Here is a 20,115-nt window from a genome sequence, read left to right as displayed (position 1 = left end):
TCAGTAAGTCCAAGGTGCATGGCCAGAATGGTCCACTAAATCACCATTGTCTGGATGACTCATGCTAGCACCCAATAATGGGCCCCCAATACAATATGGCTTCAAAAGGTCTAGCAGAAGGCCTTTGGAGATGACTTTGGAGCCAATCAATTACCACTACAGTCTACTTTGCATGGGATGGTCAAATAACGTATTACACAGTCCAGTCATATTAATGTGACCACCGCCTACTTTTGACGTCAACATTAAATAACCAATGGCAGAAGGCAGGTGTCATCAGCTATCTGGGTGCACTCATCATTGTGGAAGGCACGATGGAGCAACACAAGTATGCATCTATCCTTGCGGACCATGTTCACCCCTACATGCGAATTGTTTTTCTTCAGGATGATGGCATCTACCAGCAGGACAATGCGACGTATCATAAAGTTTGCAGTGTACGTGCGTGGTTCTAGGAGCACCAGGGTGAGTTTACCACCTCAACCCAATTGAGAATCTGTTGGACCACCTCGATCGGGTTGTTCGCGCCATGGATGCTCAACCGTGTAAACTAGCGCAGCTGGCCACGGCACTGGAGTCGGCATGGCTCAACATCCCAGGGATCATCACAACATCCCCTCTCTTCCTGCACATCTCACCGTGGTCCGCTCTGCCAAAGGCGGTTATTCTGGATTTTGACAGGTGGTCACATTAATATGACTGGACTGTGTAGATATTATTAATAATATATCCTATGTCTTCAACGATAGCAACAAGTATTATGGTGCACTTTTTCATCTGACATTTTTAGCAAAAAAGAAGAGACACCTGATGGACCCCAATGTAGTCGGTAGGGTTCGTTGGGCTCTGTTTTTGTCTGCTCTTTTAGTGGTCCATTTGTCTATATTGTTCTGGTCCATTGGTGGAACAGAACAATGGACACCTTTATAGACAGATGCTAACACAATCTAGCTAAACTAACAACAAACAGTTGTACTGTTCATGTCTTTTACTGAGAACATTGGGTAAACATCCACAGAGCAAGAAGGAGTATCCTCTGTGTTTAATGACTTTTCTAAGAGTTCATTGGCAAAATGTGCTTCAGATACGAAAATGAGACTGGGAGTGTGGATTTTACAGGTGTTTTTTCCCTTTAAATAAAGGCACACAAAACCTGGTTACTGACAAATCTGTTCTTCTCAAGAAGAGTCATGCTGTGTGGCATACAATGTCGAAAGACCTCAGAACAGGAGCATGAAACTGAAAAAGACTAAAAATTACTAAAATCACAAAAATCGCTAAAGATCACTCCAAGAACATCATCAAAAAGCTTGAAAAGAACCAAGGAGTAATAACAGAAGAATACAAACTAGAAAAGAAAAGTTCTGTTCATGTGTCCACTATTAGATAAGAACTGAACAAGAATGGGGCTCTTGGAAGGACACCACACAAGTAACTGCTAGTGGGGCAACACGGTGGCTCAGTGGTTAGTACTGCAGGCTTACAGCGCTGGAGTCCTGGGTTCAAATCCCAAGAGGAACAACATCTGCAAGGAGTTTGTATGTTCTCACTGTCTTTGCGTGGATTTCCTCCCATTCTACAAAGACATACTGATAGGAAAAAAATGTACATTGTGATCCCTATATGGGGCTCACAATCTACACAAAAAAAGTAATTGCTAGTGTCCAAAAAACATACTTTGCCCCATCTCATGTTTACCTGGATGTCCTGCAGTGCTTCTGAGAAATTGTTCTATCGGCAGATGATACAAAAATTAAGTTTTTGGGACAAATGCACATTCTATTTATAGGAAAAAATAAAACTGCACACCAGTCATCATAATTGTGAAGCATGGAGGTGGGGGTGTAATGGTTTAGGACTTCTCTGCATCCTAGTGGTCTGAACCTAGTGGTTTGAACAAAGGGGTGAACCTACCTTTTTTGGAGGAGGGGGCGGAGCAAAGGGGGGCAGGGCGGAGTGGCGTTAGCAGGCAGGGAAAATACCTGAGCGTGAGGGGAGGCTGCTGGAGCAGCGCTGCGTCCACAGGGCCTCCCCAATCCAGCGCTCGCTTCCCGTGCCGGGCTGCCGAGACGGTGACGCTAAGCCAGTCCACTTAGGTAAACAAAAATGCATGCAGGGTTCTTCTGTCCGCTTGAGAAGTTGGACATCTTCTCTTGCGGACAGGAAAGGACGGGCACGGAGTGCAAAAGAACGCACCCGATGCCCATTCAAGTGAATGACAGGTGTCACGGACACATCTAGTGTCCGCTCCTAGTGTCCGTGACAGATTTTGAGCGGACACTAGGAGCGGACACTACCTGTCGGACACCGACGGTAGTGTGAACGCTCCCTTACTTTTTCTTCCTGCACTGTGGATGTTTACTCTTCAGGCTCAAAATACATGAACAGCATAACCGATCGTGATTCTCCTATATTTGTGATTTAGATAACAATAAGCCCCCCCCCTACACACACACTATATATATATATATATATATATATATATATGTACATACATAACAGGTTGCTCCCCCATTCATCTCTGTGTTCTCTTTCATCACCTCATCCCTGCCATAAACACCTTATGGCGGTTTACTGCCATGTGTTATCACGGTGAAGCACAGCACACTATGATTTATGAGCGGGTTATGTTACTATCTATAGTGTTCTTGGAGTTTGTTGCCGAGTTCCTATCTGGAAAAGCTATTTTGCATCTGCTTTCATGTGGAGGATTCCTTCAGATATTTTCCTGCCTTTTATACTTATCTGATACAAGGCCAAGTTCACACTGTTGTATCTGACACAAGGCCAAGTTCGCACTGTTGTATTTCACTGTTGTGTAGAGAAGATTTTATAAGCTTTATTTAAACATATATAACAAAATCTAACATAATTATTGTCTTCTCGTTTTATAATTTTATATACAGGTTGAACAGCGCCACCCTTGTCTAACTGGTTATGTCTGGTACTGCAGTTATGCTATTCAAGTCATTGGAGCTGAGCAGCACGACCAGGCAGCCAATGGACATGTGAGACCTTTTTATCAGCCTTATTTTTGGGTGAACCTTGTAATATTCATTTTGCGAATTTTTTGTGAGGTTCATCCAGCAATTTCAGTTTAGGCCGACCTTGCTTGGTCCAAACCAGAAATTCTACTATTATACTCTGGGGTCCCTTCAGACCCCAAAATATAATAAGCAAAGGCCCAGGGGAGGTGTGTACATACAACAAACAGTGTTACCCACCTTCTTGGGCTCTGCCATGGCATCCGGCGCTGTTTCCTGTCCTCTTCTGGCCTTCTGTATGTTGTCAGCGACTACTGGCTCAAGTAGGGTGTGGCCATATACTGACACTTTGGCATCTGTTGTGTTTCCACACCTCTCCTGGGCCTCTGCTTATTATATTCTGTAGTCTGCAGTGACCCCAAAATATAATAATCATTTGTGGGGCGTGAACGCCAAAATTTTGGCTTCGGGTGAACCCAAAATTCTTCAGGACAGATCCAGGGAGTGAGAGGAGGCGTCTGGGTCTTTCCTGATACTCCAAGTCTGGTGAGACTGTATCGTGCTAATTTGTTTGTTCGTGTGGCTGGTAGTAAGCCACACGTATAGTTAGTTTATTGCTACTATTTAGTTAAGAGCTCGGACGAGCAGGATTTAGTTTCACGTCATTTATTTGCCTGAAGCTAAGGCTGTATTTTATTTTGCTCATTTTGTATATGAAGTGAAGCTTATTTATTCTTCTGGTTTTTTTTTTTTTGTTTTTTTTTCAAAATAAACCTGTTTTCTGCATAGTTGGTGTCCCTGTCTTTGACTGGTTGGGTCCGTACCATTGCTGCTATCGAGCTACCTCCGCCACAATATATACATACTAGCATTTGCCTGCGACTTCGAACGCGTGTAGTTGTTGGCGAAGATCCGCCGGTGCCCGCATCTCGGCTGTGCTACATTTCTGTATATGCGCACGTACCCACCGCCTGGGCGCCCCCTTTCCCCCCCAAATCTCTCTCCCATGTCCCCCCATTCCTGATTGCCCTCAACCCCAAACTTCTCTCCCACAGCACCACTCCTACGCAGTCTCAAGGGCCCCCCCGGCCACCCCAAACGCCTCTCCCGTGCCCGCCTGGGGCCCGAACTCTTCTACTGCCTGCCCCCTCCTGCGCGGACCCAGGCACCCCCTCTCCCGTGCCACCCAGACCTGAACCGTACAGTTCTACAGGGTACTCACCAACCCAGCACACCCAATAGACGTGTTGTGGCCTGCACAGCGTGGCCGCATGTCCGCGGTCTCGGCGGTGCTGCGAGTAGCCACCATGTTCTCCGGCTCGCACATTGTCCCTCGGGCCGCCCACACAATGACGTGAACCTATCGAACAGTGGTTTAAGGACTTTGGATGACGTCAACTTGGGTCCTCAAGCATAGCCGGTGCATACGTTCGACGGAAGCGGTCGGGAATTCCGTGCATTTAGCGCCATAACAAGCAGCCTATGTTTCCTTCCCGGTTACCATCCAGGTATGTATGAAATTTCAGGCAAATCCGTTTAGCCGTTTTGGCGTCATTGAGGAACAATAATGATCACCACGCTTCACCTTATATTGATGAATGTTCTTTATTGATGACGAAAAATAAAATCACAACGCGTTTCGGGTTTACTACCCTTTCTCAAGTGTGTGGACTTCTGGTCCAATTCTGGCCTAATTCTAATCTACACACTTGGATCACACACTTCGAATGGACACATAATGTGTCCATTATCCTTCACATGGATGGACATGTGAATAGCCTCATAGACTCTCATTGTTGTAAACAAGGCCTTCACCATTACGTGAACAGAGTCTAAGGAGCCACGTATTGCAATGACAGCTAGGATCTATGGTATTAAATGTTGACTTAGGGTCACATGAAGGCCTGTAACCTAAACCTCTGATAACCTAAGATGACCACTTGCTCCTGGGTGGGAAGCCTGATCAACAAAGCCTAATATATCCGGTTCCTGAGAGTGTAACATGGGAATCATGAACCGGACACCTAAATTCTAGCTATGTTTGGGTATTGTACCATGTTGGTATTCTCATTCTCAGCCCTGACACAAAACAGGTCACTGCCCCCTGCAGGATCGGCACACTCTTCTCCTGCTGTAACATTACTTCATCCAATGACTCTTCGTTTCACCTCCTCAATGTCTCGAGCACAATGAGGGGTTAGGTCCGATATAGACGGCCCTCAAGACGGCCGAGCAGAGACAACGGGCTATTCAGGGTGACCGAGAGAGACACATACCCGGTGAAGTACCAGTGTGAAATCCTAGCAGACAGCCACAGCTCAGAGCTCATTTCCGAAAGTACAGTATTTGTTTTCCTCCTCGCTGTCAATTCTGTTTCCCTATTAAAGAAATAGTCTAAGGAACTCGAGAAGGCGGCTGCGGTTTCACGGCCCTGAAACTTTCATGGCTGGAGTTCCCATTGTGAAGCAACGTTGCTATTATACTCAATAGTGGCCTGGGACCGAACAACGACATTACTCGACATGTAAATAAGAAAAGATGGCCGACCTTTACCTAGGCCTAGAACTATAGATAAATACAAAAAAAATTCTATCTATCCACATACATATATGGTGTATATGGAACCAAAGAACTGAAGAATGGAACTGATTTTTATTAAAAAATCCCCAGATGCTGCTGCTTAAACTACAAAAGTTGTGTTAAATCTTTCTACAGCATCTCCACTGGTGAAATAAGGTACTGCACTCTCTTCCTTAAACTTAGAGGACTTGTCACCACCTCCACCAATTTTAGTTCTTAGTAGGTGTGTCGCTCCAATGACTCCAGCGCAGTTAGACATCCGTGAATACTAATAAAGCCACTTGAGACTTAAGTCTTTAGGAGCAATACACTGTGCGGAGCTGCTTGGAGCATTATAGTGTGGGAGAGGGGAAGGGCGCATTGGTGATTATTATGTTATGTGGGGTGCACTAAAGGACATTATACTGGGTGTGAGGGCCACTGAGGAGAATTATATGAACTTGTGGGGGCCACTGCGGAATACTATACTGCGTGGGGGGGTCACAGGAGAGGAAGCAGTGTAAGGGTGAATTCACACTGAGTAAACGCTAGCTTATTCTGAACGTAAAACACGTTCAGAATAAGCGGCGTCTAAAGCAGCTCCATTCATTTCTATGGGAGCGGGGTTACGAGCACTCCCCATAGAAATGAATGGGCTGCTTCTTTCACTCCGTGCAGTCCCATTGAAGTGAATGGGGAGTGCCGGCGTGTACGCTCCGGCATGAGCAGAGCTTGCCGTATACGCCGGCACTTCCCATTCACTTCAATGGGACTGCACGGAGTGAAAGAAGCAGCCCATTCATTTCTATGGGGAGCGCTCGTATCCCCGCTCCCATAGAAATGAATGGAGCTGCTTTAGACGCCGCTTATTCTGAACGTGTTTTACGTTCAGAATAAGCTAGCGTTTACTCAGTGTGAATGCACCCTAACTCAAGATTGGTACAGGATAAGTAATGTATGTACACAGTGACTGCACCAGCAGAATAGTGAGTGCAGCTCTGGAGTATAATACAGGATGTAACTCAGGATCAGTACAGGATAAGTAATGTAATGTATGTATACAGTGACTGTACCAGCAGAATAGTGAGTGCAGCTCTGGAGTATAATACAGGATGTAACTCAGGATCAGTACAGGATAAGTAATGTAATGTATGTACACAGTGACTGCACCAGCAGAATAGTGAGTACAGCTCTGGAGTATAATACAGGATGTAACTCAGGATCAGTACAGGATAAGTAATGTAATGTATGTACACAGTGACTGCACCAGCAGAATAGTGAGTGCAGCTCTGGAGTATAATACAGGATGTAACTCAGGATCAGTACAGGATAAGTAATGTAATGTATGTACACAGTGACTGCACCAGCAGAATAGTGAGTGCAGCTCTGGAGTATAATACAGGATGTAACTCAGGATCAGTACAGGATAAGTAATGTAATGTATGTACACAGTGACTGTACCAGCAGAATAGTGAGTGCAGCTCTAGAGTATAATACAGGATGTAACTCAAGATTGGTACAGGATAAGTAATGTAATGTATGTACACAGTGACTGCACCAGCAGAATAGTGAGTGCAGCTCTGGAGTATAATACAGGATGTAACTCAGGATCAGTACAGGATAAGTAATGTAATGTATGTGCACAGTGACTGCACCGGCAGAATAGTGAGTACAGCTCTGGAGTATAATACAGGATGTAACTCAGGATCAGTACAGGATAAGTAATGTAATGTATGTACACAGTGACTGCACCAGCAGAATAGTGAGTGCAGCTCTGGAATATAATACAGGATGTAACTCAGGATCAGTACAGGATAAGTAATGTAATGTATGTACACAGTGACTGTACCAGCAGAATAGTGAGTGCAGCTCTGGAGTATAATACAGGATGTAACTCAGGATCAGTACAGGATAAGTAATGTAATGTATGTACACAGTGACTGTACCAGCAGAATAGTGAGTGCAGCTCTGGAGTATAATACAGGATGTAACTCAGGATCAGTACAGGATAAGTAATGTAATGTATGTATACAGTGACTGTACCAGCAGAATAGTGAGTGCAGCTCTGGAGTATAATACAGGATGTAACTCAGGATCAGTACAGGATAAGTAATGTAATGTATGTACACAGTGACTGCACCAGCAGAATAGTGAGTACAGCTCTGGAGTATAATACAGGATGTAACTCAGGATCAGTACAGGATAAGTAATGTAATGTATGTACACAGTGACTGCACCAGCAGAATAGTGAGTGCAGCTCTGGAGTATAATACAGGATGTAACTCAGGATCAGTACAGGATAAGTAATGTAATGTATGTACACAGTGACTGCACCAGCAGAATAGTGAGTGCAGCTCTGGAGTATAATACAGGATGTAACTCAGGATCAGTACAGGATAAGTAATGTAATGTATGTACACAGTGACTGTACCAGCAGAATAGTGAGTGCAGCTCTGGAGTATAATACAGGATGTAACTCAAGATTGGTACAGGATAAGTAATGTAATGTATGTACACAGTGACTGCACCAGCAGAATAGTGAGTGCAGCTCTGGAGTATAATACAGGATGTAACTCAGGATCAGTACAGGATAAGTAATGTAATGTATGTACACAGTGACTGCACCAGCAGAATAGTGAGTGCAGCTCTGGAATATAATACAGGATGTAACTCAGGATCAGTACAGGATAAGTAATGTAATGTATGTACACAGTGACTGTACCAGCAGAATAGTGAGTGCAGCTCTGGAGTATAATACAGGATGTAACTCAGGATCAGTACAGGATAAGTAATGTATGTACACAGTGACTGCACCAGCAGAATAGTGAGTGCAGCTCTGGAGTATAATACAGGATGTAACTCAGGATCAGTACAGGATAAGTAATGTAATGTATGTACACAGTGACTGCACCAGCAGAATAGTGAGTGCAGCTCTGGAGTATAATACAGGATGTAACTCAGGATCAGTACAGGATAAGTAATGTAATGTATGTACACAGTGACTGCACCAGCAGAATAGTGAGTGCAGCTCTGGAGTATAATACAGGATGTAACTCAGGATCAGTACAGGATAAGTAATGTAATGTATGTACACAGTGACTGTACCAGCAGAATAGTGAGTGCAGCTCTGGAGTATAATACAGGGTGTAACTCAAGATTGGTACAGGATAAGTAATGTAATGTATGTACACAGTGACTGCACCAGCAGAATAGTGAGTGCAGCTCTGGAGTATAATACAGGATGTAACTCAGGATCAGTACAGGATAAGTAATGTAATGTATGTGCACAGTGACTGCACCGGCAGAATAGTGAGTACAGCTCTGGAGTATAATACAGGATGTAACTCAGGATCAGTACAGGATAAGTAATGTAATGTATGTACACAATGACTGTACCAGCAGAATAGTGAGTGCAGCTCTGGAGTATAATACAGGATGTAACTCAAGATTGGTACAGGATAAGTAATGTAATGTATGTACACAGTGACTGTACCAGCAGAATAGTGAGTGCAGCTCTGGAGTATAATACAGGATGTAACTCAGGATCAGTACAGGATAAGTAATGTAATGTATGTACACAGTGACTGCACCAGCAGAATAATGAGTGCAGCTCTGGAGTATAATACAGGATGTAACTCAGGATCAGTACAGGATAAGTAATGTAATGTATGTACACAGTGACTGTACCAGCAAAATAGTGAGTGCAGCTCTGGAGTATAATACAGAATGTAACTCAGGATCAATACAGGATAAGTAATGTAATATATGTACACAGTGACTGCACCAGCAGAATAGTGAGTGCAGCTCTGGAGTATAATACAGTATGTAACTCAGGATCAGTACAGGATAAGTAATGTAATGTATGTACACAGTGACTGTACCAGCAGAATAGTGAGGGCAGCTCTGGAGTATAATACAGGATAAGTAATGTAATGTATGTACACAGTGACTGCACCAGCAGAATAGTGAGTGCAGCTCTGGAGTATAATACAGTATGTAACTCAGGATCAGTACAGGATAAGTAATGTAATGTATGTACACAGTGACTGTACCAGCAGAATAGTGAGTGCAGCTCTGGAGTATAATACAGGATAAGTAATGTAATGTATGTACACAGTGACTGCACCAGCAGACTAGTGAGTGCAGCTCTGGAGTATAATACTTTGGTTCACTACCATATAAGTAATGTATGTATACCATAGAGATTTATATGTTCTGTACAGGTGCTGCAGCAGTAACTGAATGCTCTATATGTTACATGATTATACGTCAGTTGTGTTCGGTTCAGTAGCCATTTTCTTAGAAATTGAGAATGTACCGTAACAGGTTCTTTCTAGGAAAAAAAATAACAGCGCCCCATGAATTACAATTGTGCTGCATAAGTGACCCTTAATTCTGCGGTTTGCAGCCAGTCGGCATCTTGTCCCACACACAATGTTATATGATACAAAAACGTTAGTAATACCAGTCAAGGTCATCATTCTTTCAGCGGGGTGGAGCGGGGCCAGCGCATACACAGCTATCAGCACTCATTTTCCCCTTTCAATCTCTGATTCATATGACAACAATGAGAAATATGTGAGGCAATGGATGGCATCACATCACACTGCCGTGTTCAGGGGTGACCTGGACTTTCCACTGTGACACTGGACTGATTAAGTTAACGACATGCCACATTATACTCCGTGCCAAGGGGCTCAATTAACTAGTGAAAACAAAGAGGAAGTGGCCCTCTAGGAGGAGTACGGCAAGCAACCCCATAAAATATTAAAGAGCACTTTCACTTAAAAAAAAAAAAAAAAAATCATCTTCTAAATTTTACTAAAAATTGTTAGTAATGTAGTTTCTGGGAAAGGTGAGTGACAAACAATATGGCCGCCATTCCCAAGCTCCTGGAACCACATACAGTATATTCCTAGTCATGCCTTAAAGGGAATATGTCACCAGAACCCAGCCTATTAAAACTCTGCAGACAGATAGGTTCGGGTCACCTGAATCAAACAGTGTTTTTCCCATGTGAATCGGTGTCTCTGTTGCCGAGATATCGCTGTTTTGTCAATATGCAAATGAGCTATTTGGGTAATGGCGGCGCCCTTGTCTCTCCAATACATACTGCAAAAACGGCCCTATCTCCGCAATGGAGGCTCCGATTCACAAGGGGAAAACGCTGTTTGAGTCAGGTGACCCTAACCTATCTATCTGCACGGCTGTGATAATATGCTGGGTTTTGGTGACAGATTCCCTTTAAAGATGATATATCACTGTATAGCATGGCCAATTTATAGCAGTTCAGGAATGCTGGATAACAACCACTGGGGATTGCCATACTCCTTTCCCGGGATCCTAAATGGCATATAGGTCTAGTTATGCAGCAAAGGGTAATGTTGGGGAATTTGCCTTTCTGGAGTCTGAGAAAGCTGGGTGAAGGCACACAAAGAATTTTTAAACAAAAAAATTACAATACTTTCTCAGCTTTTGTATAAGCGGCTTATCTTGAAGTCCTACAATATAATACAAAGGTCATTTGGACTGTGGTCTGCGAGGTACCCTCTCTGCCTGCCTGGTAAAATGCCAGCTGGTGTGGTATGATGGTACCATGGGCTCTGACCACCAAGATCACAGGCCTGTACTGCCCACATGGGCAGGTAGGTAAACCCTCACTTTATGGGTGCGCTTTGTACTGCATTATTATTTAGTGGGGCACCATGTCTACGTTTTCTTGCAAGACTGTCCCTGGAATGGCTCCATGAAAATTTTATGCTAATGTACATTAAAAAGAGTCAATTCTGAAAATTCGGTGGGCCTTTCCAGTTGACACGAAGATGGGGCTTACTTGCGTCGAGACGTGGAATCCCCTCTCATGCTCGTGTACGTGGCCACAAAAAAAAGGCCGCGCACATGTGCAGTTGACCCCTGGTGACAAACTCCCTTTAAGAGTTAAGCTGGCCTTCCCGACCAGCTATACCTTTCTCAGATGATAGAGAAGGGCAATTAACTTGTATCAAGAAGGTTCAAGGGTTCAGAAGACTTTTTGGCAAGGTTCCTGAGCACATTGGGACCAGATATAGCTATAAATACACGGACAACTCACCTGTTTAGGAACGGGATCCAAGAGCTGGAATTCATACTTGTAGAGCATCAGAACAAGCAGTATTTGTATTTCCGTGAGGGCGAACCACCTGAATAAAAGTATATATATCAGCTATTGGGAGAAGGTGTGGAATGTAAGGCTAAAATCAACCAGAATACAGAACAATTCCAAAAATTCTAACAATACCTCGTGGGGTGGAGGACAGACCCCATACCTATAGGTCCACATTCATATTAGCTGGAAACATTGGGGTTACTTTATCTGCAGCGGAACCAGTATAAGAATAAGGAATCCTACAGCAAAAGGCCTAACAACACCCTGATTCTTATATAGGGTACTAAGATATGGGAAAACACTGCCTTCCCGAAAAGGAAGATGAACTGAATGGACGTACGAATGGGAAAGTACTTAATAAAATGTGTATGAAGAAGGGATCTCATGGCATTGACCATACACGTTAGACTTTAGTCAGACCAAAATGGATGATTTTGGCCGACAACCAGTTAAAATAAAAATACAGACAATGACTATTTGGAAAGGTCGATGGCAGACTTCTGTCGGTCAAAGAAAAACTGGCCTTGTTGGTCGGCCAAAAATAAGAGGGTTTGACAAGTTTGGTTGCTTTTATCCAATCATCCAGTTTGTGTAGTCATTGCAGTTTTTTTTTATTAAATTGCCCCCAGATTGGTCAGATCAGCTGTTAAATTTGATCATTTGTGCAAATGGTCCCACCATCTACCCAATACCCGCATAAGAGCCAAAATCTAACGTGTATTGCCAGCTTACTGTGAAATGTCAATGAAGAAGGCAGCACTAGTGACATCACTGAGAGAAGAAAGAACTAGTGATATAGAAAAGAAAGGACAGAACTAGTGACATCACAGAGAGAAGGCAAAATCAGTGACATCACATTGAAAATAAATATCTAGTGATAGAACAGAGAATGGGCAGAACTAGTGACATCACAGTGTAAAGAAATAACTAGTGATATAACAGAGACAAGACAGAACCAGTGATATCACTGAGAAGACAGAAGCAGTGACATCACTGAGAGAAGACGGAAGCAGTGACATCACTGAGAGAAGACAGAACCGGTGACATCACTGAGAGAAGACAGAAGCAGTGACATCACTGAGAGAAGACAGAAGCAGTGACATCACTGAGAGAAGACATAACCAGTGACATCACTGAGAGAAGACAGAAGCGGTGACATCACTGAGAGAAGACAGAACCGGTGACATCACTGAGAGAAGACAGAACCGGTGACATCACTGAAAGAAGACAGAAGCAGTGACATCACTGAGAGAAAAGATGATGCAGAAGTAGTTACTGTGACATCACATATACATGTATGGTATCACTGAGGGAAGATGAATCAAGAGACTTCAATTATAGAAGACAGAATCAGTAACATCACAGAGAGAAAAGAACACTTGTGATATCACCAAGTAGCATCTAAACTAGTGACATCACAAGATGATGACATCATAGAGAGAAGATTAACCTTCTGACATCATTAGAATAATACAGGCTCTAGTGACATCATAGAGCAGAAGGATGATTATTGTAACTCCAATACCTGCCATAGGTTACACGTGTCCAAAATCAATACAAATGTTACCCTAACACAACACAGGAGAACATTTATAGCTGACGCTGGGGGAGGGGCTTCCGGAAGTCATGTGGTCACAGCGTGGTCTTTTCAAGAATTAAGTTCTCTGATCTGCCCATCGCAGTGTCCACGGCATGAGATGATAAACATGTCTGTGATACTGTCTGCCCCATTCCCAGGAGATCCAAGCCATAGCCAAAAATAGACTGTGTGAAAAATGGAAGATATCTCCGTTTCTGATTAACCCATTCATTGTTCAGCGGGGAAGTTTATGGATACTCTAAATCTTATAATGACCGGTACAGAATTATCTAAAATCTCATATGACGCCAAATATTGTACTTTCCCCGCAACCTCTTGCACCACTTTTCCCTCCTTGTCCAATGCCAAGGTATAGGGTTTCCATCACCATGTGCCATGTATAATACTAGCAACTACCTTCTGGCTCCATCAGGCGCGAGGACCGAGGCGTGACATCCACCTATGGATCCATTATAGCTACAAGAATGTGGATGAGCTGCCATAACGGTTACCCGCTACACCAAGACTCCTAAAAATGCTATAGTAATGGGCCCAAATACTTCTACCGCCATACTCCTCTGTGATACAACCCTTACCAAAGTACTGTTATGGAGGCAGATAATGGATCCATTGTACCAAAACTAGATTGGCATCTAAGGCGGCATTGGGATTCCCAGAACCGTGTATGTTAACCCAGATAGATAGGTTACCTCTTTTCCTCTGGTGAATTGCTGCCTCCATGTCCCACATATCACTGCTAATAAGCTCTTCGGAGTCACAAGGGTGTGGCCACTTAGGTCTTGGGAGCAATGGTAACGGTCTCATTGCTCCAAAGAGATAAAAATAGAGATATCTTGGCCAGAGAGACAACAATTTACAAGAGGAAAACACTGTTTGACTCAGGTAATGTTAACCTATCTATCTGCGAGGCTGGGATGATATGCTGGGTTGGTGACCAATAACCCCTGCCAATCTAGTGTTGTTGTAGGGCTCTGAACACAACAAACTATGGCGAGTATTCTCCGACATTTGCCAATGTCAACCAGTGGTCATAATGTTAAAATTATTACTATTTTTATTTTGTAATGGCCCACCGTCTTCTTCAAAGGGGTTCCTGAAGTCTTGAAATTGATGGCCTATCTTTAGGATGTCCTCAATAACAGATCGGTAGGGATCTGACCACTGGTCCCCACCACCGACCAGCCATCTTCAGCAGTGAAGCAGATAGCTCAGTACACTGTATACTGCCTGTGCCATGCTATTGCAACTCAGATCCCATCCAGCTAAATGGAAGGCACAGGCAGTACACAGTGTACAGAGCTATCAAAAAAGGAAAATGTCCCACTGAATAAAACAAGAGGGATTAAGAAGAGACGTGCAATCTGGCCTGGCGCCAGTCAGACATCGGAAAAGTTGTATTGTGTCTTTCCATCACCAGCAATATAGATAAGGGTCGCCGTGACTTTTACATGTTAAGTGCTCTTCTTATTTTTCAAAAGCCACATCAGGGCCGGACTATGAGGTATAAATAAACCGATGACAGGAGGTCTCACCAACACAAGACGTGAGCAAGCGGCACAACAAAAACACCCCACAAAACAAATACCGGGAAAACAGGAAAAAGTATAGGACACAATAGGTGAAGGAACAATAAAACACAGTGTAGTGTAGTGTAGTGTAGTGTAGTATTAGTGTAGTATAGTATAGTATAGTATAGTATATTCACCAGTCAGGGGTTTATTTTCTTTGACTAGAATCTTATAAATATAAAAAACAAAAAACTTGCGAGTCTTCAGTAGATGATACCTTTTTTAATGGCTAACTCATAATGATGACAGAATATAACGTTTCGAAGCTCTCGGCTTCTTCTTCAGATATATCTACAAACACTTTCTAAAGGCTGCATATTTATGTACAACTGGACACAGGGACAGGATTTCAGGAGGGAGGGGGGGAAGAGGCTTATTAGTATATAATATATAATTCACAGTTTCCAGGTTCTTTATCTTTATGGCTGTCTTAGTTCAGTGATTTGTATAGAATGACATGAACCCATGTGATGCATTCATTCCATTATCCAGAGTGTTAAATAGTCGTATACATAGTCAGAGAGCCATTAGATACTCTATATACTACACCACACAGGAGAGAGGACAGATCCTCTATATACTACACCACACAGGACAGATCCTCTATATGCTACACCACACAGGAGAGAGGACAGATCCTCTATATACTACACCACACAGGAGAGAGGACAGATCCTCTATATACTACACCACACAGGAGAGAGGACAGATCCTCTATATACTACACCACACAGGACAGGTCCTCTATATACTACACCACACAGGAGAGAGGACAGATCCTCTATATACTACACCACACATGACAGATCCTCTATATACTACACCACACAGGAGAGAGGACAGATCCTCTATATACTACACCACACAGGAGAGAGGACAGATCCTCTATATACTACACCACACAGGAGAGATCCTCTATATACTACACCACACAGGATAGATCCTCTATATACTACACCACACAGGACAGATCCTCTATATACTACACCACACAGGAGAGAGGACAGGTCCTCTATATACTACACCACACAGGACAGATCCTCTATATACTACACCACACAGGACAGATCCTCTATATACTACACCACACAGGAGAGAGGACAGGTCCTCTATATACTACACCACACAGGACAGATCCTCTATATACTACACCACACAGGACAGATCCTCTATATACTACACCACACAGGAGAGAGGACAGATCCTCTATATACTACACCACACAGGAGAGAGGACAGATCCTCTATATACTACACCACACAGGAGAGAGGACAGGTCCTCTATATACTACACCACACAGGAGAGAGGACAGATCCTCTATATACTACATCACACAGGAGAGAGGACAGATCCTCTATATACTACACCACACAGGACAGATCCTCTATATACTACACCACACAGGAGAGAGGACAGGTCCTCTATATACTACACCACACAGGAGAGAGGACAGATCCTCTATATACTACACCACACAGGAGAGAGGACAGATCCTCTATATACTACACCACACAGGACAGATCCTCTATATACTACACCACACAGGAGAGAGGACAGATCCTCTATATACTACACCACGCAGGACAGATCCTCTATATACTACACCACACAGGACAGATCCTCTATATACTACACCACACAGGAGAGAGGACAGGTCCTCTATATACTACACCACACAGGAGAGAGGACAGATCCTCTATATACTACACCACACAGGAGAGAGGACAGATCCTCTATATACTACACCACACAGGAGAGAGGACAGATCCTCTATATACTACACCACACAGGAGAGAGGACAGATCCTCTATATACTACACCACACAGGAGAGATCCTCTATATACTACACCACACAGGACAGATCCTCTATATACTACACCACACAGGACAGATCCTCTATATACTACACCACACAGGAGAGAGGACAGGTCCTCTATATACTACACCACACAGGACAGATCCTCTATATACTACACCACACAGGACAGATCCTCTATATACTACACCACACAGGAGAGAGGACAGGTCCTCTATATACTACACCACACAGGACAGATCCTCTATATACTACACCACACAGGACAGATCCTCTATATACTACACCACACAGGAGAGAGGACAGATCCTCTATATACTACACCACACAGGAGAGAGGACAGATCCTCTATATACTACACCACACAGGAGAGAGGACAGGTCCTCTATATACTACACCACACAGGAGAGAGGACAGATCCTCTATATACTACATCACACAGGAGAGAGGACAGATCCTCTATATACTACACCACACAGGACAGATCCTCTATATACTACACCACACAGGAGAGAGGACAGGTCCTCTATATACTACACCACACAGGACAGATCCTCTATATACTACACCACACAGGAGAGAGGACAGATCCTCTATATACTACACCACGCAGGACAGATCCTCTATATACTACACCACACAGGACAGATCCTCTATATACTACACCACACAGGAGAGAGGACAGGTCCTCTATATACTACACCACACAGGAGAGAGGACAGATCCTCTATATACTACACCACACAGGAGAGAGGACAGATCCTCTATATACTACACCACACAGGAGAGAGGACAGATCCTCTATATACTACACCACACAGGACAGATCCTCTATATACTACACCACACAGGAGAGAGGACAGGTCCTCTATATACTACACCACACAGGACAGATCCTCTATATACTACACCACACAGGAGAGAGGACAGGTCCTCTATATACTACACCACACAGGAGCGAGGACAGGTCCTCTATATACTACACCACACAGGAGAGAGGACAGATCCTCTATATACTACACCACACAGGAGAGAGGACAGATCCTCTATATACTACACCACACAGGACAGGTCCTCTATATACTACACCACACAGGACAGATCCTCTATATACTACACCACACAGGAGAGAGGACAGGTCCTCTATATACTACACCACACAGGAGAGAGGACAGATCCTCTATATACTACACCACACAGGACAGGTCCTCTATATACTACACCACACAGGACAGATCCTCTATATACTACACCACACAGGAGAGAGGACAGATCCTCTATATACTACACCACACAGGAGAGAGGACAGATCCTCTATATACTACACCACACAGGACAGGTCCTCTATATACTACACCACACAGGACAGATCCTCTATATACTACACCACACAGGAGAGAGGACAGATCCTCTATATACTACACTGCACAGGAGAGAGGACAGGTCCTCTATATACTACACCACACAGGACAGGTCCTCTATATACTACACCACACAGGACAGATCCTCTATATACTACACCACACAGGACAGATCCTCTATATACTACACCACACAGGAAAGAGGACAGGTCCTCTATATACTACACCACACAGGAGAGAGGACAGATCCTCTATATACTACACCACACAGGACAGGTCCTCTATATACTACACCACACAGGACAGATCCTCTATATACTACACCACACAGGAGAGAGGACAGGTCCTCTATATACTACACCACACAGGACAGGTCCTCTATATACTACACCACACAGGACAGATCCTCTATATACTACACCACACAGGAGAGAGGACAGGTCCTCTATATACTACACCACACAGGAGAGAGGACAGATCCTCTATATACTACACCACACAGGAGAGAGGACAGGTCCTCTATATACTACACTACACAGGAGAGATCCTCTATATACTACACCACACAGGAGAGAGGACAGATCCTCTATATACTACATCACACAGGAAAGAGGACAGGTCCTCTATATACTACATCACACAGGAGAGAGGACAGGTCCTCTATATACTACACCACACAGGAGAGATCCTCTATATACTACACCACAAAGGAGACATCCTCTATATGCTACACCACACAGGACAGATCCTCTATATACTACACCACACATGAGAGCATGGATTCAGTTGTCGTATCACTTTAGTATACAACTGTTGTAAATATCCACTGAGACTTGAGTTGCCCTTTTACTCTTACCCCTAATAAACATGGGTTAACATGACACATATACAGCTAGTTCCAATTATCTATGTGTGTGACCTCACAGTGTTGTGTTAAAGAGGAGTCTGGACTGATCGTCCATTGAATGTGTCGGAGGATAACCACAGTCCGGCTGTATCACTGACCTTCCCGGGCACTGGAACTTTCCTCCGCCAAATGCTACAAAACCATCTAGGAAAACATTCTTCTCTAAATTTGCCTTTTTCCAACGTTCCTGTGGGAAGAAAATATAATATTTTTCCAATGAGGCCTTGAGTAAATAATCAGAGCTGAACTTCCCGAGAATAAAAATAGTTTATTGCTTTATTACACAAGATTTAAAGGGGAAAAAAATCAAAGCGTTACACTAGATGTATACAGGGGAGGGCGCTGTGGTCATTATTAAAGGGTCTCTGTCTGTGTCCCTGAAGGCTTGATATGGTTGATGCTATTTCTGCCCATTAAACTGTACAGATGTAGCAGATATCTACGGCATTAACCCATCCATGTCCTTTTCCACATTCTCCAAGAGATATGAGGTCTTATGTTTTGCAGGACATGTCGTATTTTCAAGTGACACCACAGACTGGTCTATACAATGCACTGAGTAACTAAAAAAATTTGCTATTATGCATTCTTTCTGTGGGAAAAAATGACGTTAATTTTTTATTTTGTGGGTACAATTATGGTTATACCAAATTTATATAGTTTTTTTATGCTTTAAAATTTTTTTAAAAAAATGTTGTCGTCATGGCCCAGTTGTTACACCAATAACTTTGTCGGATTTCAGCATAAAAACTTCTCTCTATGTCTTAGACTGCTCTATATTCCCTGTCTCAGGGCGGTAGTGCCATTGCAGTAGTACTACACTTTAATTGTCTCAATGTCCCACAACAGAAGCTAAGGGAGGACTCCTTCACCCTCTGGAAGCTAGGAGAAGACTCCTTCACCTTCTGGAAGCTAGGTGAAGACTCCTTCACTCTCTGGAAGCTAGGTGAAGACTCCTTCACTCTCTGGAAGCTAGGTGAAGACTCCTTCACCCTCTGGAAGCTAGGTGAAGACTCCTTCACCCTCTGGAAGCTAGGTGAAGACTACTTCACCCTCTGGAAGCTAGGTGAAGACTCCTTCACCCTCTGGAAGCTAGGTGAAGACTCCTTCACCCTCTGGAAGCTAGGTGAAGACTCCTTCGCCCTCTGGAAGCTAGATGAAGACTTCTTCACCC

At 43.5% G+C, this 20,115-nt stretch overlaps 1 protein-coding gene across 2 annotated transcripts in view; it reads right to left on the bottom strand.

The window, feature by feature from the left end:
• The window catches only part of CYP39A1 (cytochrome P450 family 39 subfamily A member 1), a 43,611-nt gene that overhangs the window by 2,596 nt on the left and 20,900 nt on the right, over nt 1-20,115 (bottom strand). For both annotated transcript variants that reach the window (XM_075266827.1, XM_075266828.1), the window contains 2 exons: nt 19,040-19,128; nt 11,635-11,722 (listed from right to left, as the gene is read on the bottom strand). In XM_075266827.1, the coding sequence (XP_075122928.1) occupies nt 11,635-11,722; nt 19,040-19,128 (177 nt within the window). The remainder of the gene's footprint in view (nt 1-11,634; nt 11,723-19,039; nt 19,129-20,115) is intronic.

The sequence above is a fragment of the Leptodactylus fuscus genome, chromosome 3 (assembly GCF_031893055.1).
Source record: "Leptodactylus fuscus isolate aLepFus1 chromosome 3, aLepFus1.hap2, whole genome shotgun sequence".
Lineage (NCBI taxonomy): Eukaryota > Metazoa > Chordata > Amphibia > Anura > Leptodactylidae > Leptodactylus > Leptodactylus fuscus.
The sequence above is the reverse complement of the archived record's forward strand: the minus strand, read 5'-3'. Positions and strand labels throughout refer to the sequence as shown.